The following is a 26,711-nucleotide window of genomic DNA, read 5'->3' on the forward strand; positions in this document are numbered from 1 at the left end:
TTTTCTTTCTTTCTTTCTTCCTTCCTCCCTCCCTCCTTTCTTTTTCTTTCTTCCTTTCCTCCCTCCCTCCCTCCCTTTCTTTTTCTTCCTTCCTTCCTTTCTTTCCTTCCTCCCTCCCTCCCTCCTTTCTTTTTCTTCCTTCCTTCCTCCCTTTCTTTCCTTCCTCCCTCCCTCCCTTTCTTTTTCTTTCTTCCTTCCTTCCTTTCTTTCCTTCCTCCCCCCTCCTTTCTTTTTCTTTCTTCCTTCCTTTCTTTCTTTCTCTTGTATGCCACCCCTCCATACTAACCTACCCAGCCTTCATGCTCTAAGGAATCCAGAGCATGATACCATGGTCTTTCGAGACTGAAGGATGCCAATGCAATGCCCCCCCCCATCTCCGTAGACTCAGGGCAGCTCACAACACATCAATAAAAACCATATACAATAACATATCTGAGCCAATTAATATAATTAATCTTTTTAAAAAGATTCTAAAAAGGCTAAACACATTAAAAATCATTCTTCCAGATACATACCGCACATTCATTGGCCAGAGGCTAGGGTCTAGTGACCCCAAGCCTGGCGGCATAAATAGGTTTTCAGATTCTTGCGGAAGGCGAGATGGGTGGGGGCTTCTTTATATTTTGTTTCATGTTTGGTATGAATGTGCTGTTTGGTTTTAAAATATATCATAGGTTTTTATATGCTTTTAATATTAGATTTGTTTTGCTATAATATTGTTTTCATTGTTGTGAGCCGCCCCGAGTCTTCGGAGAGGGGCGGCATACAAATCTAATAAATAAATAAATAAATAAATAAATAAATGTAGCCTGCTCCTGATCTAGGCTTGTGGTCTCCAACCTTGGCAACTTTAAGATTTGTGGACTTCAACTCCCAGAGAACTCTGGGAGTTGAAATCGACAAATCTTAAAAGCTGCCAAGGTTGGAGATCTTTGGTCTAGGCTAGAAATCTAATCAGGGCTGGTTAAGATTATAATTAAATGAGGTTCAACCAGGGAAACTTCAGAGCAATAGACAAGAGTGGGCTATTGTAACGAAATGCATTTTTGGAAAAGACCCAAATCTTATTACCATAACAACTACAGCTGATTTTGACTTGGAGATCTATTTAATTAACCATCTGATCTAGTTACTGGCCAAATTAAAGCTAATGGTTTATTCAAAGCAATAACAGCCCCTGCGGAGATTTGTGGGGGTGTCAATTGTCAACAACTCATTTTATTCTTCTCTAAACTGTTCTGATGAGTAAGCAATTTGTCTGCTGTGTAGAGCCTGGGGTTAAGTAGTCCCCCCCCCCATGAAAAGAATGACTTAGGAAATGGGCTTTGTCATGTGCTCCAAGCAAAAACTCAAGAAAAGTCATTCAAAAACTCAAGAAAAGTCATTCAAAAACTCAAGAAAAGTCATTCAAAAACTCAAGAAAAGTCATTCTGGGCCATCTAGCTGCAAAGTCTTACTTGAATGACAAAAGGGAATGTGAATGGATTTTCAGCAAGAGCCTCTGAAATACAACAACAATACAACACAACCAGGAAGGGCAAAAGGAATACAAGTTCTTGCAGGTTCCCAGGAGGGCGGAAAAAGCAATTAGTAAACTTGGAAAATGATATTTGAAAGGAGTTTTCAGGCCCTTTTTTCCCCATGCTGCCAAAAAGGTTGGAAGATTTTTTTAAAATATAAAAATGAAAACTTTTTTTAAAGAAGGTGTGTACTAAATACTCAAATGCTCTGGCATCTGTTCAGAACAATCTGAGTGTTATTTTATGCTTGTTCTGGCTTGCTCCAGAACACATTATATACATACAGAACACACACACATATTTTACCCTTGAGTGTGGTGCAAATCAGAACCAGTTTGGGCTACTGTTTATGGCAGGGGTCCCCAAACTTGGCCGCTTTAAGACCTGTGGACTCCAACTTACAGAATTCTCCAGTCAGCATAGGTGGCTGGAGAATTCTGGGAGTTAAAAGTCCACAAGTCTTAAAGTTGCCAAGTTTGAAGACCTCTGGATTAAGGCATCAGACTAAAAAGCAGAAAAAGATTGAGTTCAAATCCTATTTTAGCCATGAAATCCAGCTGGGTGACTTTCTCTCACCCGCGCACATGAACATAATTGTGTATGTGTGGTTGTGTTTGTGTAAAAAAAGAGTCATGTTCACACAACTATGACCCCAAACCTAGCCAGGAAACGGAGTAGTTCAAAAAAGATTCTTGAACAGGTTGTCTATTCATTATTGATTGCTTTTATTGGGGAAAAAATACCCTTAGTGTCCAACCAAATTGTTACTGTTTTTCTACCTGCCATAAAACTCTGGATTAGCCATTCTATGCCACTGCAGGCCATTGATCCTGATATAAAATTGATAACAGCATTTTCATTCTGTCCCTCAGTTCCATCTAATAAGACATTGATTATTTATAACAAACAAACTTGTCTTAAAAATAAATCACCTCGCCAGGTTGTTGCTGTTGGGAAAATAGGAAGAGGAAGGTGTTGGATTTGTTGACCACCTTGAGTTATTCATTGTATAACAGAGGTGGGAAAATAAATGTAAGTAAATAAAAGAATAAATAAATCAGCCCATGAGATTAGTTGATGCTTCAGTGCATTAATCATGCGTTTAATCCTGAATACTGGCTTGAGCAATCTAACCATAGATGCTTAGTGAGGAATTCTAAGAGTCCGAATCCACTTATTGAAAAAAAAAATGCTGAGATTGAGAAACACTGCTTTAGAAATAAACCAGTGTTTGTAGACAAACTAGACAAAAAGAAAAGTGGGACAGTATTTACAGGTGAGGGGGGAGGAAGGAAGGAAGGAAGGAGGAAGGAAGGAAGGAAGGAAGGAAATGTGAAACTTGCAAACGAACATGAATTGATAAAAGCTGGTGTCTCTTTAAAATATGTGTGACAACCTTCTATAAGGAATCTGGAAGCACATTTTCAAACTTGTCAAGACAGAGGCATAAACTTCAGGCCACAATTGTTTCTACACCCCACAAAAAATTACATCTTTTCATAACTCTAAAGTCTTAAAACAGCTCCCAAACACTTACAGCTTACTCTTACAACACCTTCATCAAGAGCAATCTTCAGTTATCATGATAGGACACCGTGATAACATATCCAAACTTCATATATTGCATTTTAAAATTTAATATAGTGACTATACTATAGAACAGGGGTCCCCAAACTTTTTACACAGGGGGCCAGTTCACTGTCCCTCGGACTGTTGGAGGCCCAGACTATAAAAAATACTATGAACAAATTCCTATGCACACTGAACAAACCTTGTTTTAAAGTAAAAGACAAAATGGGAATGTACTATTTAGAGGGAGGAGAAGGTCTGAAATTCATATATGTTTATGTTTTAGAAACATAGAAACATAGAAGACTGACGGCAGAAAAAGACCCCATGGTCCATCTAGTCTGCCCTTTTACTATTTCCTGTATTTTATCTTACAATGGATATATGTTTATCCCAGGCATGTTTAAATTCGGTTACTGTGGATTTACCAACCACGTCTGCTGGAAGTTTGTTCCAAGGATCTACTACTCTTTCAGTAAAATAATACTTTCTCATGTTGCCTTTGATCTTTCCCCCAACTAACTTCAGATTGTGTCCCCTTGTTCTTGTGTTCACTTTCCTGTTAAAAACACTTCCCTCCTGAACCCTATTTAACCCTTTAACATATTTAAATGTTTCGATCATGTCCCCCCTTTTCCTTCTGTCTTCCAGACTATACAGATTGAGTTCATTAAGTCTTTCCTGATACGTTTTATACTTCAGACCTTCCACCATTCTTGTAGCCCGTCTTTGGACCCGTTCAATTTTGTCAATATCTTTTTGTAGGTGAGGTCTCCAGAACTGAACACAGTACTCCAAATGTGGTCTCACCAGCGCTCTATATAAGGGGATCACAATCTCCCTCTTCCTGCTTGTTATACCTCTAGCTATGCAGCCAAGCATCCTACTTGCCTTTCCTACCGCCCGACCACACTGCTCACCCATTTTGAGACTGTCAGAAATCACTACCCCTAAATCCTTCTCTTCTGAAGTTTTTGCTAACACAGAACTGCCAATGCAATACTCAGATTTAGGATTCCTTTTCCCCAAGTGCATTATTTTACATTTGGAAACATTAAACTGCAGTTTCCATTGCTTTGACCATTTATCTAGTAACGCTAAATCATTTACCATATTACAGACCCCTCCAGGAATATCAACCCTATTGCACACTTTAGAGTCATCGGCAAATAGGCAAACCTTCCCTACCAAACCTTCCCCTATGTCACTCACAAACATATTAAAAAGAATAGGACCCAGAACAGACCCTTGTGGCACACCGCTTGTAACCTGTCTCTGCTCAGAATACTCGCCATTAACAATAACTCTCTGATGTCTATGCTTCAGCCAGCTTGAAATCCACTGAACTATCCAGGGATTAAGTCCAATCTTCACTAATTTATATATCAGCTCTTTATGTGGAACCGTATCAAAGGCTTTGCTGAAGTCCAGATAGGCAATATCCACGGCACCACTTTGATCCAACACCTTTGTGACATAGTCAAAGAACTCAATGAGATTAGTCTGACACGATTTGCCTTCAGTAAAGCCATGCTGATTTGGGTCCAATAAGTTATTGTTTTTTAGATGCTGATTTATCCTCTTTTTGAGTAGAGTCTCCATCATTTTAACTACAACTGATGTCAAGCTAACTGGCCTGTAGTTTCCAGCTTTGTTTTTAATTTTCTTTTGTTGACATCTGATTGGCTATACAAGGTTTTCTTGGCTTATGAAAAATGCATAAAGAAAGAAGGAAGCACTTTGGCATAATGGTTAATAAGTTATTGAAATATAATTGGTGTTGCACTTTTTGAAGGAACATTAAGGAGGAAATTTAATTAAAAGAAAATGAATGTAACTGGATGACAAAATTAGAAAAAAAAACTTTTGCAACTTTTTTGATGATTGATATTAGTTACTAACAAAATACTGCATTTTATTCATGGAAAATTAGATGGTACACTGTGTTGTTTGAATGTATGTTGAGAGAAAAATTAAAAAAAATTACCCCCCCAAAACAGTCCTTCCTTCCTCTGTCCCTCCCTCCATTTCATTCTTCCTTCCTTCCTTGTTCCCTCCATTTCTCCTTCCTTCCTTCCCTCCTTCATTCCTCTCCTCCTTCCCACCCTCTCTTTCCCTTTTCTTTCGTTCTCTCTCTCTTTTCCCTGTGCTCTTGTCACTCACCGGCGGGCCGGATAAATGGCCTCAGTGGGCCGCATGTGGCCCGCGGGCCGTAGTTTGGGAACCGCTGCTATAGAACTATGTCTTGTGTTCTTTTTCATTTAGTGCTATCCAGACTCATTTTCTACTTTCCAATGTAGAAAACACTACAATATCAATGTCATGTTTAATTTGGAAATGAAGTGGATTGCATTAGCGCAGGCTGCATTTTATTAGTCTATGTGCCCTCTGATGCTTCCATGTGCTAATTGCCGATAATAAAGAAGTTAATGAAATGCGCAGCCTGATAACCAGGGAGATTTGTAAGGGACTGTGGTGGAGGTGGTGGTGGGATTTGATTGGGGGAAACTGCCTAGAATGTTGAAGATTAAAATAATGAGAAAATGAACAAAGTATACAATAATTTGCATCTGGAGGGGGGGGGGAAAGAGGGGCTTAGCAGCTGGAGGGCAATAGGGCCGGAATAGCTTTTTTTCCAATCTGGACCTAACCAGAGGTATTGGATCTTTACGTGAGGGCTATGCAGCTCTCTGGAAATAATTTTTGAAATGGTGCTTTGAAGCCCCACCGCCAGCAACAGCAGTGCAAATCGACCTTCTGTTTGCAGCTCTTTAAAGTAACTGCATCCATTTCTTCTGAGATTGCTCCCTGTAGCAATGGCTTTTTGGAAGGAAACTGAGAGCATTAAACTACTAGACTGAGGAAGTTGGATGTCACCCCAGACACACCAACAACAGCCAAACCTCCTACAACTGACCCCATCCCATTGGTTTCACAACCCCTGGTGATCACAGAAAAGGAAGCGAAAGATCTATTTCACAGACAGAAGCCGGGAAAAGCACCAGAGGCAACACTGATTGACAATCAATTTCACATGCTGTTGTGCACATTCAACTTTGTACAGAACAAAGTATTCAATGAGACTATTTCATTCATTCAGATCTAGGATGTGTTATCTGAGTGTTCCCTTTATTTTTTTGAGCAGTATATAAAAAGAATTACATCACAAATTACTTTCTATCACAGTGGTTCTCAACTTTTCTAATGCCGCGACCCCTTAATACAGTTCCTCATGTTGTGGTGACCCCCAACCATAAGTCTAGCACCAATTCTCCCAACAGAGCTTTAAGCTGATTGGAAGGAAGGTCAGAGGGACACACCCACTGTAAACACCTGATTGGTCGTATTATAAATATATGTTCCAAGGCGCCAGAATAGAAGCTTTAGTTCCTAACACCTTGGGAAATTTGTCTTTCCCCTTGGTCTTAGGCAACCTGTGTGAAACAGTCGTTCAAACCCCAAAGGGGCCCCAATCCCCAGGTTGAAAACCATTGTTCTATCATAAAGAATCCACTATTTATTGGAGGAGGGAAAAACACAGGATGATCAGACATAAAACAATATGCATTTTAAAAAAATATTTATTGATTTATTTGTAAAAATACGGTGTGTACATGTGTGTACACCCACGCCCACACTGTATAAGCAAGATATAAAATTCAGATGTTGATAAAGAAATCCAAGGCTGTAAGACCCTGTACTAATTTTGAAAGAAACGTGATTAAACAAAGATAAACTATCATTTGTCTTGCGGCTGGCACTTTACATTGAAAAATAGGAATTTGGCGAATGAAGTAAGATCGGCATATCAAAAAATGAGCAAAAAGTTAGAATGTCCAGTACCTCAAACAAGATCTTCTACAGACATTATTATCTACAAAAGAGACCCACTGATAATCGGATCTATTGAATTTTTTAGGAGAACTTTTGAGTCACTTTCGGCCCCGGTTTGGGTCTTGAATTCAAAGACAGCAATTCCAACTCACAACCACCCTCCCCGAGCTAAAATTAAAGTTGCAAGACAGATTCAAAATATTATGGCCAAAATAGGGCCTAAGGAGGTCTCATTCCAATATCTTTGCTTATGTTATACATGCCTTCGGGTCTCTTTCTGAGAATGCAACGTCCTGTGTGGCTGGTCCTAGATAAGAGAGAACCTGGAGAAAAATTAAGAACATAATCAGTGGCGCGTATCACGTTACAGGAAAACCACAAACCTAGATTGATGTCCGTGCATTTGTTAGAGGTAATTTAAAAAACGCACAGGATACAAAATTAGGCTCACTCCCCTCCATCACCTCAAGTTCCAAGGGCAATATTTTGATCGTCTTTCTGATGAAAAAAAGAATTTCTCTATCTTCACCAAAGTGTGGGGCCTATTTCTGGTAGCTCCACCCAGATTCTTGGAGGAATGGAAGAAAGGGTTATACAAGTGATCCCCTGACCCAACTTAAAAATAATAGCATTGAGATAAAAGCAAAAGAGGTAGGACATTCTAGAATAAATGTGTTTGCTAGGGCCTCCTTTAATGCTTCATGGGGTGAAGAAGACAAAGAGAGTGTTCAAATTTGTTCCCAATTTTCAGTGTAAAGAGACAAGGTGTTGGAATGTCAGGAGAATGACATGGTATCTCATCTTCTTCCCCTTTTCAGCTTTAGAAGGACCTTGTCCATAGATGCTTGTTCACAATCAGGGCAGGCATAAGCCGCCTTCTTGCCCCTAAATTTTAAGCAGGTCACGAGTTCAGGATTCCGTCAAAAGCTTTTCCCACAATGCATGCAACAGCCTTTCCTAGCTGTGGGCGGTGGCCTTGTGCTTGTTGAGATTGCACAATGCATTGCAGCAGAAGTCGCATTCGGGGCACTTGAACGGCTTCTCCCCCGTGTGGATTCGCGCGTGGACCTTAAGGGCTGCCAAAGAGAAGAAACTTTTCTTCTTGCAGTGGTTGCACGGGAACGGCCTGTTCTCAGTGTGGTTCCTCTCGTGAATCAAGAGGTTGGTCCGACTACGGAAGGATTTTTTGCACCGGCTGCAGACGTGTTTCATTTGCAACATCTGCTGGTCGCAGGCGGTTTTCCCCTTACGAGGCGCGCTCTGGAGCTTCCTCAATATCGCTCTTTGCAGCCCCACACTGGGTCTGCCCTTTGCTCTCTTCCGTCTCGTTAGTGGGTTTGCGATATCTCCCAGCTGCTGAGCCAGAGGTGCTCTCCCCAAATTCTGGGCGGTAGTGTTTGAGCACGCATTGAGAGGGCAGAATGGATCATGATCCTGATGGGTCTTGCTTTTGGACAACCCTGGCCTAGACTGTCTGTCTCCCGGATCCTTGACATTGGATGGCTTGCATTTTTCTTTCTCACAACTCTGAGAGCTGGAATTGGCCTCAAGTGATTCCCTTTCCTGTGCCACAGATACTGTTGCGTTCCTTTGCGCGACACCATTTTTGTCAACTGTCCTTTGGGCTTGTCCGGATAATGTTTTCTGGCAGGGCCGCTCGAGGCAAAGATCCTTTGGCTCGTGGTTCTCTGATGCACCTTGAAACAAACCGGAGGAAACACTCCCAATGGGGTCGCTTTCCCGACCATCGCAATATTTTACTTCCCTGGGTGGGTTGGAGGTGTTTGGGTGGACGAATTCCCGTTCTTCTCGTTGACAAAAGCAACGTTTGTATGTTTCCCCCACAAGCTGCATATCTCTCTTAGATTTCCTTACGGGGGAAGCCTGTGGTCTCAATGGCCAGCTATCGTGGTTTTGATCCTCCTTACGACTTTGGGAATGGGCATTTTTGGTCCTGGGCTGATGGACAGAGGATATATCTTTTCTTTTGGATTTCTGCTCTGGTTTCGCTGCCTGGCTGACTTCCCCGTAGCCCAGCAAAATATTTTCTTTGAATATTCCAGATAATTGCGCCGGCATCGTAATGGGTATTTCTGTGCCTGATCTTTCTCCTAAGGGCACCGACAGGTCTCTAGCTTCTTCCTGGGCATGTGGGAAGCCGAGAACCTCACCTGCGTGATGTGGTAGCTGCAAGGACGCTTTCCCAACAGGATCTCCCTGATCCACTTCCACAGTAGAAGCTGCGGGACTTGGGAAATTAGAAAGCGACCGCGCGGCCTCCATGATTGCAGATAGCTTACGGCACTCTTCATTCAGGTGAATCCTCTTGTGTCTTTTCAGGTGCCATGGTTGAAAGAAGCCTTTCCCGCACAGGGAGCATTTGAAGAGCTTTCGGTCCAGGTGGCTATTTTCACGGAGGATCTCCCTCACAACGGTCTGTCTGGGGATTTTCACTTTCAGGTGGGTCTTCTCGTGTCTCTTCAGGTGCCACATCTGGCCGAAGGCTTTCCCACAGGAAGCACAACTGAAAGGCTTTAGCCCAGAGTGGGTCTGTTGATGCCGGGTGAAGCAATAGTTATCATCAAAGGTCTTCCCACATTCCTGACAGAGGTAGGGCTGTTTCTTTCTGTGGGAAGAAGAGAGGGAATTTTTTGCGATCGTTTTGCCTTTGGAGTCTGAGCACAGAGAATGCTTTCCCCCCACGTGGGTTCCTTGGCGGGAAACCAGAAGTTTTTCTTGGGAGGGGTTTCCCTCACGTTCCAAGCGGGTAAACGGCTGCTGCTTTTTCCTATGGGTTTTTCCATGGTTGACAAAGGCGCTTTTGGTTCTCAAGGATTTTCCACAATGCTGACATACGTAATTCTCTGGAGTGGGGGTTTCGGGGCGCTTGGCAAGTCCTGAGCGAAGAGCGACATCTCTTGCTGGGAGACAAACCTCAGAAGCCTTCTGTCCACAGTGACGATGTTTGATCCTCATGGCGTGGCGACGTTTGATCCTCGAACCTTTGGCGTCTTCGCCGGAGGGTTTTCTGAGGTGAATCTCTAGATGTCGAAAAAGGTGGGCTTTCCGAATGAAACTATCTGTACATTTGTGGCACTTATGGGGTCTCTCGCCTGTGTGGAGCTTCTCATGATTAGCAAGTGCGGCTCTTGTACTTAAGCATTTCCCACAATGCTGACACTGACAGACGGTTTGCTGGGCCTGTTTTCTTGGACACCAAATGCGGTAAGAGCTATGGGTGATTTTTCTGGAAACTGGGCGTTTAGGAGGACTTCCTCTTTGGCGAGAGATTTCCGAATCCACCGAGGCCCTTTTCGCAGCCAAGCTTTTAACTTTTTTGCGATGCTTCCTGGATGCCCGTTTCATATGGATCGTCATGTGTGTCATTAAAACAGCCTTGAGAAGGAAGCTTTTGCTACACTGGGAACATTTGTATGGCTTCCCTTCCCTGTGTATTCTCTCGTGTTCCACAAGCAAACTTTTGAACCTCAGACACTTCCCGCAAAACTGACATTTGTGGAGATTGACTTGGTCTTGCTGTTGCCTAGTGAGGCCAATGTTCAGTGATCTTGTGCTCCCAGTGACAGGCGCTGTACTGCCTTTCTTTTTTGCAGTTTCAGGCGTCCTTTCTATTTTTTCTTTCTTCTTATCCTTCTTTCTGATGTTTTTGGGTGCTGCGTGGCTCTTTTGATGCAGGAGGAATTGCTCTTTGAGCTCAAAAGATTTCCTGCAGGCGAGACATTCATAAAGCTTCGTGTTTTGAGGCTTCCCAACACTGCAGGAGGGTCTGTTGCCTCCTTCTGCCTTGTGATCCCTCCAATGGCGTTTGAGGACTTTTTTGGCTGAAAACCTTTCTTCGCAGTCAGGGCATTTATAGGCCTTCAACTCACGGTGTATCCTCTGGTGATTGGAGAGGGATATTTTGGACTTGAAGATCTGCCCGCAATCAGGGCATGGGACGGGAGAGTCCCTTCCTGCGGCTCTTTCTTTGGTCTGTGAGCTCTCGTTGGCATTGCCCGTTTCTGCCTTTGTCTTTCCTAGCTGATTTTGTGAAGGCTTCTTCAGCTGGGACCCATGTTTATAGGCCTCTCTGGCCTTCTGACTCTGTGATCCGCTCCCCTTGGAACCGTTAAATAAGTTTCGGCGAAGGATCGTCGGTCGAAAACCTCCACAGTGAGGATAACTTCCACGATGAGGCCTCTCTTCATCACTTTCTTGATCATTATCTACAGCCAAAAAAAAAGAGGGGGGGGGAGTAATTGGCAGTGCAGGGGGATTATATGGCTAGTGCATAAGTTGCACTAGTGCCAATTGGAATTTAAATTTAATTAAATTTAAATTTAATTTAATTTAATTTAAATTTAATTTAATAGATTTGTGAGCTGCCCAACTCCTTTCAGACTCTGGACAGTGTACAATCAGTTTAAAAAAAGCATATAAAAGCAATATAAAATCCCCTTAATAAAAACAATCTTACTTCTGGGCTGGAGCTAGATATTATTATTATTATTATTATTATTATTATTATTATTATTATTATTATTATTATTATTATTATTTAGGTTTGTATGCCGCCCTTCTCCAAAGACTTGGGGCGGCTCAATATTCCCCAACTATTACACTTAGATTATAATATAATATAATATAATATAATATAATATAATATAATATAATAGTATTTATTTATTTATTTATTTATTTATTTATTTATTTATTTATTTATTTATTTATTTATTTGATTTGTATGCCGCCCCTCTCCGCAGACTCGGGGCGGCTAACAACAGCAATAAAACAATATATAACAAAATCCAATATTAAAAACAGTTAAAAGCCCATTATATAAAAACCTATCATACATACAGACATACTATGCATAAAATTGTAAAGGCCTAGGGGAAAGTATATCTCAGTTCCCCCATGCCTGGCAGCAGAGGTGGGTTTTAAGCAACTTTCGAAAGGCAAGGAGGGTGGGGGCAATTCTAATCTCTGGGGGCAGTTGGTTATATTATATTATCGTAATATTCCCCCAACTATTATGGTTTACACTAGGGGGTTGCGAACCTTGACAACTCCGAGAATTCCTGAGCCAACATGGAAACACACAAACCACAAATTGCTGGTTTAATGCATCCCACCCAAGCCAAAACAGTAGACCAAATGTCCCTGTTGCTGAGTATTGCGAAGAACTGCTCAGAGACCCGTAAACTGGTAACTTGTTTAATTAGAGAACTGGAGTAACCGCACAAACAATTCTGAGGTAACATCCAATATATATACTTCCAATACTATACTGACAGCTAGCCAATGAAACACTGTAGTCACGGCTTCTGGCCAATAAGAACTAATAACCCCAACTCTCTTTCTGATGCCCTCTAGAGGCGGCTCGGACACTACAACTGTGACTTAGCATAATACGTCAACCCAGACAATGAGCTGGATCCAATCTCACTGTTAAGAATCGGGGTTGCTCTTTACTCCTCTCTTAAAATGCCAAGATTTTTCAAGGCATCATGGAACAACCGTTAGCCCTTTAAGAAAGAGGCCTTCTGCAGGCAGTTCTAACCTGAGTTTTCAGACTCTGAACTGGGGTATGTCTCAGGGCTCCGGTATCGAGCCCACCAGGCCCCTCCCGTCGGTAACTGCTTCAGCGTTGGCCTAATGGGGCCTTCGTCTGCACTTTCGTCAGAGCTCTGGATTGGTGGGACCCAGGCTTCTTCCCCACGATCCAAGCGGGAGAGCAGCTCGGAGGGGTGGCAATGAACTCGGCCTGCAGGGGATTAAAAACAGCAGATAGGTTGGCTGAGAGCTGGAGCACACACAGCAACAGTATTGTGATTCATGTACTTGATGAATGACCTTTAACATGAGACTTATATCTGCGACACGCCGTATGGCAGTGATGGCAAATCTTTTTTCGGCTCAGGTGCCAATAATGCATGTGCCCACACCCAATGGCCTCTCCCTGCACGCATGCACATGATCACTCCACATTGCACCCTGTGAATGTCCACAGGCCTCACTGAAGTTTTTGGAGTTCGGGTAGGCCCCAGGCTTCAGGAGGCTTTCAGGATGGAGAAAAACGGTCCAACGGCCGAACTGGAAGTTTGTTTCCATACTTCCGGTTGGCCTATTGTTCACTGTCCCTAGGCTTCTGGAGGGTTTCCTGAAGCCTGGGGAGAGGGAATTTTATTTATTTAGAAACATAGAAACATAGAAGATTGATGGCAGAAAAAGATGTTATGGTCCCTCTAGTCTGCCCTTATACTATTTTCTGTATTTTATCTTAGGATGGATATATGTTTATCCCAGGCCATGTTTAAGTTCAGTTACTGTGGACTTACCAACCACGTCTGCTGGGAGTTTGTTCCAAGCATCTTCTACTACTCTCAGTAAAATAATATTTTTCACGTTGCTTCTGATCTTCCCCCCTAACTAAATTGTGCCCCCTTGTTCTTGTGATCACTTTCCAATTAAAAACACTTCCCTCCTGAACCTTATTTAACCCTTTAACATATGTAATTGTTTCGATCATGTCCCCCCTTTCGCTTCTGTCCTCCAGACTATACAGATTGAGTTCATTAAGTCTTTCCTGATACATTTTATGCTTAAGACCTTCCACCATTTTTGTAGCCCATCTTTGGACCCGTTCAATTTTATAATTACCTTTATTTATTTATTTATTTATTTATTTGGATTTATCTGCCGCCCAACTCCAAGAGGACTCTGGGCAGCTTACAGTCATGAGAATAAATACCAACAATATAAAAACAAACAAGAACAATATATATGAAAACGGTATAAAATACATTTTAACCCTAAAAAACATACATTCTCTCACTCATTTATGGTCCCAGGCCTGCCAGAAAAGCCAGATCTTGATGGCTTTCCTGAAGATTGGTAGGTGGGGATAATAAGGCAGTTGGTTACAAAGTGACGGAGCTGCCACAGAGAAAGCCCTTCCCCAAGGCCCCACCAACCAACATTGTTTGGCAGACAGGCCCTAGAGGAGGCTGACTCTGTGGTCCCTTATTGGTCATAGGGAAGTATGAGGTAGAAGGCGGCTCCGTAAATAGTCCAGTCCTAAGTCATGTAGGGTTTAGGCTTAAACGGCTGAAAAGAGGGTTGAAAATCAGCTGACCAGTGCCATCACTGCCATATGGAATATTGGTACAGATAGTCCTTGACTTACAACCATTCATTTAGTAAGCATTTGTGGTTACGGCAACACTGAAAAGCAATTTATGACTGCTTTTCACACTGATGACAATTGCAACATCTCCAGGGCCACGTGATGAAAATTCAGAGGCTTGGCAACTTGCATGTGTTTATGACTGGCAGCATCTCGGGGTCCCCCTTTTTTTGAGACTTTATGACAAGCAAAGTCAACAGAGAAGTCAGATCCTTCCTTAACAGCCTTGCTGCTAACTTAACCACTGCAATGATTCACTTAACAACCGTGGCCAGAAAGGTCATAAAACGGGCCAAAATTCACTTAACAACTGTCTCGCTAAGAGCAGAAATTTTGGGGCTCCATTGTGGTCGTAAGTCAAAGATGACCCATATGATCCCAGCTTCAGTGCTTCTCCAGATAATTTGTTTTTTCAAACTCCAAATCCTAACTAAAATCCTTGAGAACTGCTGATAGCTTGTAGAACAAATAATGTGAGCTAGCTCGGATGAGGATAGTTTAGTTATATGGCAGCTTCCCATATTTCCATTTGACACCGCAATAATCATAAATATGTGACAGTTGTCAAGCGCCTGAATTTTCATCATGTGATCATGAGGAGGCTACAAAACGTGAAAAATGGTTGTAAGTCCCTTTTTTCAATGATGTTGTGGCTTTGAGTAGTCACTAAATGAACTGTTGTAAGTCAAGGACTACCTAGCTTTGAAAATGATAACCATTTAAAATTAGGACAAGGAGAAGAACACAGTTTGTGCCAATGGTTTATTGGCACAAGTCTTCGGAGAGGAGCGGCATATAAATCCAATAAATAAATAAATATTATTATAATAATAACAGAGTTGGAAGGGACCTTAGAGGTCTTCTAGTCCAACCCCGTTTAGGCAGGAAACCCTACATTACTTCAAACAAATGGTTATCCAACATCATCTTAAAAAATTCCAATGTTGGAGCATTCACAACTTCTGGAGGCAAGTTGTTCTATTGATTAATTGTTCTAACTGTCAGGAAATTTCTCCTTAGTTCTAAGTTGTTTCTCTCCTTGTTTAGTTTACACCCATTGATTCTTGTTCTACCCTCAGGTGCTTTGGAGAATAGCTTGACTCCTTCTTCTTTGCGGCAACCCCTGAGATATTGGAACACTGCTATCATGTCTCCCCCTGGTCCTTTTTTTCAATAAACTAGACATACCCAGTTCCTGCAACCATTCTTCATATGTTTTAGCCCTAATCATCTTTGTTGCTCTTCTATGGACTATTTCCAGAAATCACTGATTTCAACCACATCTGTTTAGCATTGTGTAGATCTTACCTATGGCGTCTGGAGTCCAGAAGCTCCCCTGCACGCTATTCTTGTAGGTGGTTTTCTGTCGGCGACCTGAATGTGTGTGCTTCCTATCACTTGAACACACAGTCACCTCCATAAAGGCTTCTGGAACCTTGAATCAAAAGAGGAACATCAGTTTATTATTTAGCAAACTGTAAATGTTGGTCACCAGAAGGCTGGAGCAGGGGTCTCACATCTCACTACTCAGCTTCACCTCAAACTATACACCAAAGTATGAGTGGGACCATACACTATTATAAGCCTTTTATTTATGCATATTTGTACCTATGACTATCATTAAGTGTTGTACCTTATGATTCTTGACAAATGTATCTTTTGTTTTATGTACACTGAGAGCATATGCACCAAACACAAATTCCTTGTGTGTTCAATCACACTTGGCTTATAAATGTCTGTGTAAAAAAGACGGAGTGGTGCAACAGGTAGAGTGCTGTACTGCAGGCCACTGAAGCTGACTGTAGATCTGTAGGTCAGCGGTTCAAATCTCATCACTGGCTCAAGATTGACTCAGCCTTCCATCCTTTCAAGGTGGGTAAAATGAGGACCCAGATTGTGGGAGCAATATATGCTGGCTCTGTTTAAAAAGTGCTATTGCTAACATGTTATAAGCTGCCCTAGGGAGAAGGGTGGCATAAAAATCGAATCGAATAAATAATAAATAATTTCATTTTCATTTCATTTCATTTATTGGATTTATATGCCGCCCCTCTCCGAAAACTCGGGGCGGCTAACAACAGTCATAAACAATATACAGTAAAAATCCAATACTAAAAACTTACTTAAAACCCCCTAATGTATAAAACCAACATACGTACAAACATACCATACATACAGTTGTATCAGCCTAGGGGGAGAAGAAGTCTTAATTCCCCCATGCCTGGCGGCAGAGGTGGGTTTTGAGTAGCTTACGAAAGGCAAGGAGGGTAGGGGCAATTCTAATCTCCGGGGGGAGTTGGTTCCAGAGGGCCGGGGCCGCCACAGAGAAGGCTCTTCTCCTGGGTCCCGCCAAGTGGCATTGTTTCGTTGACGGGACCCGGAGAAGACCCACTCTGTGGGACCTAACTGGCCGCTGGGATTCGTGCGGCAGAAGGCGGTTCCTGAGATAATCTGGTCCGGTGCCATGAAGGGCTTTATAGGTCATAACCAACACTTTGAATTCTGACCGGAAACTGATCGGCAACCAATGCAGACTGCGGAGTGTTGGTGTAACATGGGCATATTTGGGAAAGCCCATGATTGCTCTCGCAGCTGCATTCTGCACGATCTGAAGTTTCCGAACACTTTTCAAAGGTAGCCCCATGTAGAGAGCGTTACAGTAGTCGAGCCTCGAGGTGATAAGGGCATGAGTGACTGTGAGCAGTGACTCCCGGTCCAAATAGGGTCGCAACTGATGCACCAGGCGAACCTGGGCAAACGCCCCCCTCGCCACAGCTGAAAGATGTTTCTCTAATGTGAGCTGTGGATCGAGGAGGACGCCCAAGTTGCGAACCCTCTCTGAGGGGGTCAATGTTTCTCCCCCCAGGGTAATGGACGGACAGATGGAATTGTCCTTGGGAGGCAAGACCCACAGCCACTCCGTCTTGTCTGGATTGAGTTTGAGTTTGTTGACACAAACTCAATTCCATTCCATTCCATATGCCCATGTTACACCAACACTCCGCAGTCTGCATTGGTTGCCGATCAGTTTCCGGTCACAATTCAAAGTGTTGGTTATGACCTACAAAGCCCTTCATGACATCGGACCAGAATATCTCCGGGACCGCCTTCTGCTGCACGAATCCCAGCAACTGATTAGGTCTTACAGAGTTGGCCTTCTCTGGGTCCCGTCAACTAAACAATGTTGTTTGGTGGGAGCCAGGGGAAGAGCCTTCTCTGTGGCGGCCCCGACCCTTTGGAACCAACTCCCCCCAGATATCAGAGTTGCCCCCACCCTCCTTGCCTTTCGTAAGCTCCTTAAAACCCACCTCTGTTGTCAGGCATGGGGGAATTGAGACTTTCCCTTCCCCCTGGGCTTATAAAATTTATGCATGGTATGTCTGTAGGTATGATTGGTTTCTTAAATTGGGGTTTTAAAATTAACTTAAATTATTGGATTTGTTTATATTGTTTTATTGTTGTTGTTAGCCGCCCCGAATCTACGGAGAGGGGCGGCATACAAATCTGATAAATAAATAAATAAATAAATAAATATTCTATTTTATTCCATTCTCTATTCTATTCTATTCTATTCTCTATTCTATGCTATATGCTGGCTTATTAATTTTATAAACAACTGAAGGTAGTGAACATACTTAATATTCATACTTCCTACTATTTTCGTCACAACAACCTCTGCGAGGTAGGTATGACTGTCTTAAAGTCCTCCTGCCAAGTTTCATGCCTAAAGCAGGACTAAAACTCAGAGTCTTCTGGTTTTCTGGCCCCTTAAACCGCTAGATCAAACTGGCTCTCATTGGTTTTATATTCACCATATCAATATTAATTTGTAGAATGAAATAAGTGTGTACTTGATGTATTTGTGTAATTAAAGGCAATGGCCAATTGAAAAAGCATCCTATGACTGATTGAAGGCTAAGCAAACTTTTGGGGATTGGAACCAGTTTGTGATTTTGAGAAGATGCAATAGACATTTATTTATTTATTTATTTATTTATTTATTTGTTTGTTTGTTTGTTTGTTTGGTTGGTTGGTTGGTTGGTTTGGTTTGGTTTGGTTTGATTTGATTTGATTTGATTTGATTTGTATGCCGCCCCTCTCCAGAGACTCGGGGCGGCTAACAGCGACAATAAAACAGTGTACAATAGTAATTTGGTATTGATGATTAAAAATCAATTAATATAAAAACCAAACATACATACATACATACCATGCATAGAATTGTAAAGGCCTAGGGGAAAGAGGATCTCAATTCCCCCATGCCTGGTGGCAGAGGTGGGTTTTAAGTTGTTTACGAAAGGCAAGGAGGGTGGGGGCCGTTCTAATCTCTGGGGGGAGTTGGTTCCAGAGGGCTGGGGCCGCCACAGAGAAGGCTCTTCCCCTGGGTCCCGCCAGGCGACATTGCTTAGTTGACGGGACCCGTAGAAGATCCACTCTGTGGGACCTAACTGGTCGCTAGGATTCATGCAGCAGAAGGCGGTCCCTGAGGTAATCTGGTCCGGTGCCATGAAGGGCTTTATAGGTCATAACCAACACTTTGAATTGTGACATGCCCAGAATGGCTCCTGAATTATCTTCTTCTCACAAAATGAACCCCCACGCCAGAAGCTCTGAATTCTTTTCACCAATTCTCTATAAAATTCCTTTGGGCCATTTTGGGAATGTTGCTAATAATAATAATAATAATAATAATAATAATAATAATAATAATAATAGTAGTAGTAGTAGTAGTAATAATAATAATAATAATAATATTTATTTATTTATTATTTAGATTTGTATGCCACCCCTCTCTGCAGACTCGGGGCGGCTCACAACAATAATAAAAAGTATACAATAAACAAATCTAATATTTAAAAGAAGAAGGAATATCTAAAAGCCCTTTATATAAAACCATACAACACAAGCATACCACACGTAAAACTACATAAGCCTGGGGAAAATGTCTCAATTCCCCCATGCCTGGCGGTATAGGTGGGTCTTAAGCAATTTACGAAAGACAAGGAGGGTGGGGGCAGTTCTGATCTCTGGGGGGAGTTGATTCCAGAGGGCCGGGGCCGCCACAGAGAAGGGTCTTCCCCTGGGGCCCGCCAGACGACATTGTTTAGTCGACAGGACCCGGAAAAGGCCAACTCTGTGGGACCTTATCGGCCGCTGGGATTCATGCGGCAGAAGACGGTCTCGGAGGTATTCTGGTCCGTAGCCATGTAGGGCTTTATAGGTCATTACCAACACATTACCAACAATAAATATGAGCTGAAAAGTTGGGGCATTGCCATATGACAATTTCCTCCTCGTTTGAGTTGTGTGTGTTTTAAGGTTGGGTAGGTAGTAAGCTTGGCAAGCACACACAGGATGTTTAACTGACTATCTGAACTGTAAATACATTAAGGAATAAAATCCTAGCTAGTTTAACTTGTGAGTAAAACACCCTGAGCACCAAAGGACTCGGTTCAAGCATAGGGTGCTTGATGCTCTCTAAGCTTGGTTATTTTCCTGCAGATGTTTCATTACCTAAATTAGATAACATCATCAGTGCTAGTCCTGGCACAATATTAGCACTGCTGATGTTATCTAGTTTGGGGAATGAAACATCTGCAAAAAAAAAAAAACCCCAACCAAGATCTCACCAAGGAAGCCCCATTTCAACCCTGAGCTGCAAATACTCTCCTTCAAGTAAACATGTTTAGCAAAGCCTTTGTTTTCCTTTGGAGAGAATGGAAATAATGTCACCTTGCATAGACTGAACCTGGCAATCTTTTAAGGGGGGAAAAAGAGTGATTTAAATGACTTCCAGAGCAATAGCAGCAATCTCAATATATCCTGGGGCTTAAAGGAAATCAACCAGGAACCAAATCTTGCTGATCATCCTCCCCATTTTTATGCAGACTCTTAAATGCTGCATGCTAAGGAGCACATAATAGGGGGAAATCTAAAAGGGAGATTCCTCAATTATATATATCTAAATATGAAAAGCTGCAAACTACTGGATTCTGGCCCAATATAAAGCATCAACTAATTTTAAAAAAATGTGTAGAGGTGGCAATGTTGTCATCCAGACTGCAGATTACTTATATTCTTCTTTAAGGTGTCAACAAGAAATTATGCTTTCGGTCTTCGTAAAATTGCTCTAATTATTAATTTCACAATTGGAAAATACAATAAAAATAGACATAACTTCTGTTTTAAAAATGCCTTTAAGATGTCCAAAGCAACAGCACAGTACTTCATGTGCTAGATGTGTTTGTGTAAATCTTTAAAAATATGACCTCCCAATGGATTCTACAAACAAACAAACAAAATTGTTGTGTTGTGTTCCTTTCCCGTGATTCAAGGGAATTATCTTTTCTTGAAGAATTCCTGCACTTACATGCAGGATTTCCACTCAGTACTTCAAAACTCTTTTAAAATCACACTGACTCATAGAAGAAAATCAGGAATCCAGGAGTATCTTTTCAGAGTAACTAATATACTGAAATAATACTAAAATTAAAAGATATTAGATGGATCTGCTGAAGCAAGCTGCAGCTCACAAAAGTTTATGACTTTTAAGAAAAGATTTTGATTGGAAAAGTTGCTACCAAAGTCTTAAGAAGAGTAGCATGATTGTCCTACAACGCCTAAATGACAAAAGACATCCCTCATTTATTCTTTAACACAGTGAATGCCATGTACTAAAAACAAAGTAAAGGAACATCACTAGGAAAATTCTCATTTACATAAGGGAAACAGCATCATAAAATTACAGCAAGGTAGAAGAAAATCCCAAAGCTCAACTCCTACCAACACAGGAAATATCATGTATTACTTCTTTTTAACGTGTGAATATTATCTCATGCCCATTCGGTTTGTAGGAATTGCACCATTAAAACTATATAAGAATTGGACCATTAGAAGTACAGAAAATTGTGCTCAATAACCTATTGCAAATTGGCTTGATTTTGGGATTGTAGTCAAATGCATTCAAAGGGTATCAGGTGGAAAAAAATTAGCATAAGGGTTGCTTTTTTTATTTCAGATTTGTGGTAGTTTATTCCAGGTAAGTCACATTCCTTTTTAAATATCTGAATATGGTCCCTTAATGAAAATACCTGTTATGGCACCTTGGGAAATAGAATAGCTACCTTCATTCTTTAAATTTCTCCTCATTCCTTTGATAGGTAAACAGATAGAATTAATTTTCTGAATGTTATGAATTGCTCGACAGAATTTGCACTAATTTATGGTATCTTAGAAACATAGAAACATAGAAGTCTGACGGCAGAAAAAGACCTCATGGTCCATCTAGTCTGCCCTTATACTATTTTCTGTATTTTATCTTAGGATGGATATATGTTTATCCCAGGCATGTTTAAATTCAGTTACTGTGGATTTATCTACCACGTCTGCTGGAAGTTTGTTCCAAGGATCTACTACTCTTTCAGTAAAATAATATTTTCTCATGTTGCTTTTGGTCTTTCCCCCAACTAACTTCAGATTGTGTCCCCTTGTTCTTGTGTTCACTTTCCTATTAAAAACACTTCCCTCCTGGACCTTATTTAACCCTTTAATATATTTAAATGTTTCGATCATGTCCCCCCTTTTCCTTCTGTCCTCCAGACTATACAGATTGAGTTCATGAAGTCTTTCCTGATACGTTTTATGCTTAAGACCTTCCACCATTCTTGTAGCCCGTCTTTGGACCCGTTCAATTTTGTCAATATCTTTTTGTAGGTGAGGTCTCCAGAACTGAACACAGTATTCCAAATGTGGTCTCACCAGCATTCTATATAGTGGGATCATAGCTAGAGTTGATCAATAAGTTACCTCTGGCTAAGAAAAGGTTTCCTCAAGTTTTATTTTTATTTCCATGGAATAATAATATGGCTTAGCATACGCAGAAAATCCAGATATTATTTGAAAGGATCCAAATACCTGCAGCAAACACAAAAACTGGTTTGTTTTAGTGCCTCCATCTTTCAAAAGAAGGAAGATCATCTTCAGTATGTGATTTTAGGCACTGTCAGAAGTGGCTCTTACTTGGAAACAAAACAACACAAAGACCCTAAAACTAACCAAACCCAAGCCATTTGTTTTTTAAAATATATGCAAATAACTATTTTTCATGAATCCCTTTGTCAATATTTTCAATCCCAGATCTAGTAGCCACATTGAACCCCTCAACAGCTCAACTCCCAGCTCAAAACCCTTTTCCCCCCCCCTGCAATAAGTTCTTTGTTCCCCATCTCTGCATCTCTTACTAGAGCCACGTCTGCAACAGCCATCGTTCCTCCACGAATTTGGACCGACCCTGAAGCCAACCAGGGGTCTATTTTAAAGCCTGTTGAATATAAGAAGGAAAAAATTCAGAATTGTTCTTTCTCCTGCTGTTCTCATGCATTCTTTGCCAAACCTCGCAGGTTCCATGGCTGTTCATTTTAATAGAATAGAATAGAATAGAATAGAATAGAATTTTTATTGGCCAAGTGTGATTGGACACACAAGGAATTTGTCTTGGTGCATATGCTCTCAACGTACATAAAATAAAATATACATTTGTCAAGAATCGTGTGGTACAACACTTAATGATTGTCATAGGGGTCAAATAAGCAATGAAGAAGCAATATTAATAAAAATCTTAGGATATAAGCAACAAGTTACAGTCATACAGTCAACATGGGAGGAAATGGGTGAAAGGAATGATGAGAAAAACTAGTAGAATAGAAGTGCAGATTTAGTAGAAAGTCTGACAGTTTTGAGGGAATTATTTGTTTAGTAGAGTGAATGTATGCCAATTAGTGCATGTATTAGTGCATGTATTAGTGAATATATGCCAATTTAGTAGAGTGAATGTATGCCAATTAGTGTACATTCAGAGTGACCACAAAGATGATGATGATAATATTAATAATAACAACAACAATAATAATAATAATAATAACAACAAAAGCAAAACAACAACAACAATAATAATAATAATAATAAATAATAATAACAAGAAGAAGAACAAGGGGTAGTGATTTCTGACAGTCTCAAAATGGGTGAACAGTACAGTCAGGCGGTAGGGAAAGGAAGTAGGATGCTTGGCTGCATAGCTAGAGGTATAACAAGCAGGAAGAGGGAGATTATGATCCCTCTATATAGAATGCTGGTGAGACCACATTTGGAATACTGTGTTCAGTTCTGGAGACCTCACCTACAAAAAGATATTGACAAAATATAAACGGGTCCAAAGACGGGCTACAAGAATGGTGGAAGGTCTTAAGCATAAAACGTATCAGGAAAGACTTCATGAACTCAATCTGTATAGTCTGGAGGACAGAAGGGAAAGGGGGGACATGATCGAAACATTTAAATATGTTAAAGGGCTAAATGAGGTCCAGGAGGGAAGTGTTTTTAATAGGAAAGTGAACACAAGAACAAGGAGACACAATCTGAGGTTAGTTGGGATCAAAAGCAACATGAGAAAATATTATTTTACTGAAATAGTAGTAGATCCTTGGAACAAACTTCCAGCAGACATGGTTGATAAATCCACAGTAACTGAATTTAAACATGCCTGGGATAAACATATATCCATCCTAAGATAAAATACAGAAAATAGTATAAGGGCAGACTAGATGGACCATGAGGTCTTTTTCTGCCGTCAGTCTTCTATGTTTCTATATTTCTAACAACAGCAAGAACAACAAGAACAACAACAGAGTTGGAAGGGGCCTTGGAGGTCTTCTAGTCCAACCCCCTGCTTAGGCAGGAAACCCTACATTACTTTTAGTTATTCTAAGTATCCCTGTCTGATTCTCAAAGACTGCCTGTACAAGTCACAGAATCACAGGGTGAGAAAGGACGCCTTTGAGGTCTTCTAGTCCAACCCCAATTGTGGTCATTATACTGCTCAATCTGTTTGTAGTTCAGTGATTGAATAGGTCTGGCAAAAAAAAAAAGCCACACGCTTGGTTTGGTATTCTAGGAAACTCTTGGTTCTCTTAAATGGTGGGTGCTCCTCCATCCCTGGAGGTTTTCAAGAAAATATCGCCCCCCCCCCGCCCCCCATTTTTCCTGGATGGGATCAGGACTCCCTGTAAGTTTGTTGGGGCAAACTTTTTCAGAAGTAGTTTTGCCATTCCCACCTTCCTAAGGACTGAGAGAGAAGGACTCGGCCCAGGTTCACCCAGCTGACTTATCTCTCCCGGTTTCTACCTAATGCTCCAACCACTGGGTCTCATGTGCGTTAGGATTAAAGTGATCCTATCCAGGGCAATCTGGGCAGAAAAGGGAAATGGTGGCAAAAAGATTTTTAAAAAGATCACTGTTTTTATATCTGTCTTTGGAGAGGGACAGCATAGAAATCAGATAGATAGATAGATAGATAGATAGATAGATAGATAGATAGATAGATAGATAGATAGATAGATAGATAGAGATAGATAGATAGATATAGAGATAGATAGATAGATAGATAGATAGATAATAGATAGATAGATAGATAGATAGATAGATAGATATAGAGATAGATAGATAGATAGATAGAGATAGATAGATAGATAGATAATAGATAGATAGATAGAGATAGATAGATAGATATAGAGATAGATAGATAGATAGATAGATATTTAGGTAGGTAGATAGATAGATAGATAGATAGATAGATAGATAGATAGATAGATGATAGATAGATAGATGATAGATAGATAGATAATAGATAGATAGATAGATGATAGATAGATAGGTAGATGATAGATAGATAGATAGATAGATGATAGATAGATAGATAGATAGATGATAGATAGATAGGTAGATGATAGATAGATAGATAATAGATAGATAGATAATAGATAGATAGATAGATAGATAGATAGATAGATAGATAGATGATAGATAGATAGATAGGTAGATGATAGATAGATAGATAGATAGATGATAGATAGATGATAGATAGATAGATGATAGATAGATAGGTAGATGATAGATAGATAGATAGATAGATAGATAGATAGATAGATAGATAGATAGATAGATAGATAGATAGGTGGATGGATGGATGGATGGAAGAGTGGGTGGGTGGACGGATGGACGGACGGACGGGCAGACAGAAAGATATCCAAATTTTTGGTGCCACTAGGCCATTGTGCACATTGTGCCCCCCTTCACTTCTGCACTTCTATCCTACTAGTTTTTCTCATCATTCCTATCACCCATTTCCTCCCATGTTGACTGTATGACTGTAACTTGTTGCTTGAGTCCTAAGATTTTTATTAATATTGTTTCTTCATTGCTTATTTGACCCCTATGACAATCTTTAAGTGTTGTACCACACGATTCTTGACAAATGTACCTTTTTCTTTTATGTACGCTGAGAGCATAGGCACCTAGACAAATTCCTTGTGTGTCCAATCACACTTGGCCAATAAAATTCTATTCTATTCTTCAGAAAGCCTCAGGGGTTCCCAAACCTGGCAACTTTAACCAGGGGCTCAAGGTTGACTCAGCTGTCCATCCTTCAGAGGTGGGTAAAATGGGGACCCAGATTGTTGTAGGGCAATAGGCCGACTCTGTAAAGCGCTTAGAGAGGGCTGTAAACGCAGGATATAAGTCTCAATGCCATTGCTATCAATGCTACTTGTGGACTTCAACTCCCAGAATTTTCCAGCAAGCTATAGCTCCATTATTTTATTTATTATTATTTATTAGATTTGTATTTATATATTAGATTGTATAGCCATATAGCTATACAGCTATAGCTATTTCTGGCTGGAGAATTCTGGGAGTTGAAGTCCACACGTCTTAAAAGTTGCCAAAATTTGATACCTTTGTCTTTAAACGGAACCCAGTCAACCGGTGTTTTCCAAACTGCAACCCCTTGCGGCGGTGGCGTCCAAAATAGCCCCTCCACTGCACCTCGCTTCCTCAAAGCCCCCTTTCTTTCCAGTCAGACGGCTCCGCTGCCTCTTCGCATGAGAAATTTCCCCCTTTCGGGCAGCTGGACTCGGCTTCACTCACCTGGGACCTCGAAGGCGCCAAATCAAGGCGACCATCAGGCGCCGCTCCCTCAAAGACGGGCCGGGAACCTTTCCGTCCGTCGTCCCGCGTTTCTCCGGGCGAGCTCGCCCCGTCTCCGGGCCAGCCTCATGCCGCTCTTCCCGCCTCGCGCAGCCCCCGTCTGGGCCGCCAGACGGCTAACCGACCAATAAGCCTCCGACGGCGGCGGGGGGGAAAAGCCGGAGCCCTCTGGCGGTGAGCCAAGATGGCCCCCTCGGCTTCCTGGAGCCCCGACGGGGCGGCAGGTGGAAAAATCTACAGGTGCGGAATAATAGTCCCAGCCTTGTGGGGGTGGGTGGGATGGCCGGTTAACCCTTTCCTTCCCTCCTTGCCTTCCCCCTCGATTCCTCCCTCTCCAATGGGTCAGCATCTCCATTAAAAAGTGGGCCATTAAAAAGCAGCATTAAAAAACAAAACGCACAGGTATGGTATATGTGGTACCTCACTCAAAAGTAGTGACTGTGAAAGGGATCTTGGAGTCCTAGTGGACAGCCATTTAAATATGAGCCAGCCATGTGCAGCAGCTGCCAAAAAAGCCAACACAGTTCTAGGCTGCATTGACAGAGGGATGGAATTAAGAT

At 41.4% G+C, this 26,711-nt stretch overlaps 1 protein-coding gene across 3 annotated transcripts; it reads right to left on the reverse strand.

Moving 5' to 3' along the window:
* Nucleotides 1-6,652: 6,652 nt before the first annotated feature.
* LOC139160289 (zinc finger protein 84-like) lies at nucleotides 6,653-26,362 on the reverse strand. 3 transcript variants are annotated; one of them, XM_070737990.1, is made up of 5 exons: nucleotides 26,092-26,362; nucleotides 22,353-22,432; nucleotides 15,421-15,547; nucleotides 12,487-12,690; nucleotides 6,653-11,149 (listed from the first exon to the last, which is right to left on the reverse strand). In XM_070737990.1, the coding sequence occupies exons 2-5, from the start codon at nucleotides 22,374-22,376 to the stop codon at nucleotides 7,881-7,883; spliced, it is 3,624 nt and encodes a 1,207-aa protein (XP_070594091.1). In that variant the 5' UTR covers nucleotides 22,377-22,432; nucleotides 26,092-26,362; the 3' UTR covers nucleotides 6,653-7,880. The 3 variants fall into 3 exon arrangements, with proteins under 3 accessions (XP_070594091.1, XP_070594092.1, XP_070594093.1); XM_070737991.1 differs by lacking the exon at nucleotides 26,092-26,362 and adding an exon at nucleotides 25,900-26,070; XM_070737992.1 differs by lacking the exons at nucleotides 22,353-22,432; nucleotides 26,092-26,362 and adding an exon at nucleotides 21,919-21,978.
* Nucleotides 26,363-26,711: the final 349 nt, after the last annotated feature.

This window comes from Erythrolamprus reginae, chromosome 2 (genome assembly GCF_031021105.1).
Source record: "Erythrolamprus reginae isolate rEryReg1 chromosome 2, rEryReg1.hap1, whole genome shotgun sequence".
In the NCBI taxonomy this organism is placed as follows: domain Eukaryota; kingdom Metazoa; phylum Chordata; class Lepidosauria; order Squamata; family Dipsadidae; genus Erythrolamprus; species Erythrolamprus reginae.

Coding starts and splice junctions, on each gene's coding strand:
- LOC139160289 (XM_070737990.1), bottom strand. CDS start 22,376: ATGGCTGTTGCAGACGTGGCTCTA. Junction 15,548..22,352: donor CTGTTGCAGACGTGGCTCTA/GTAAGAGATGCA, acceptor TTTTGATTCAAG/GTTCCAGAAGCCTTTATGGA. Junction 12,691..15,420: donor CTGGACTCCAGACGCCATAG/GTAAGATCTACA, acceptor AATCCCCTGCAG/GCCGAGTTCATTGCCACCCC.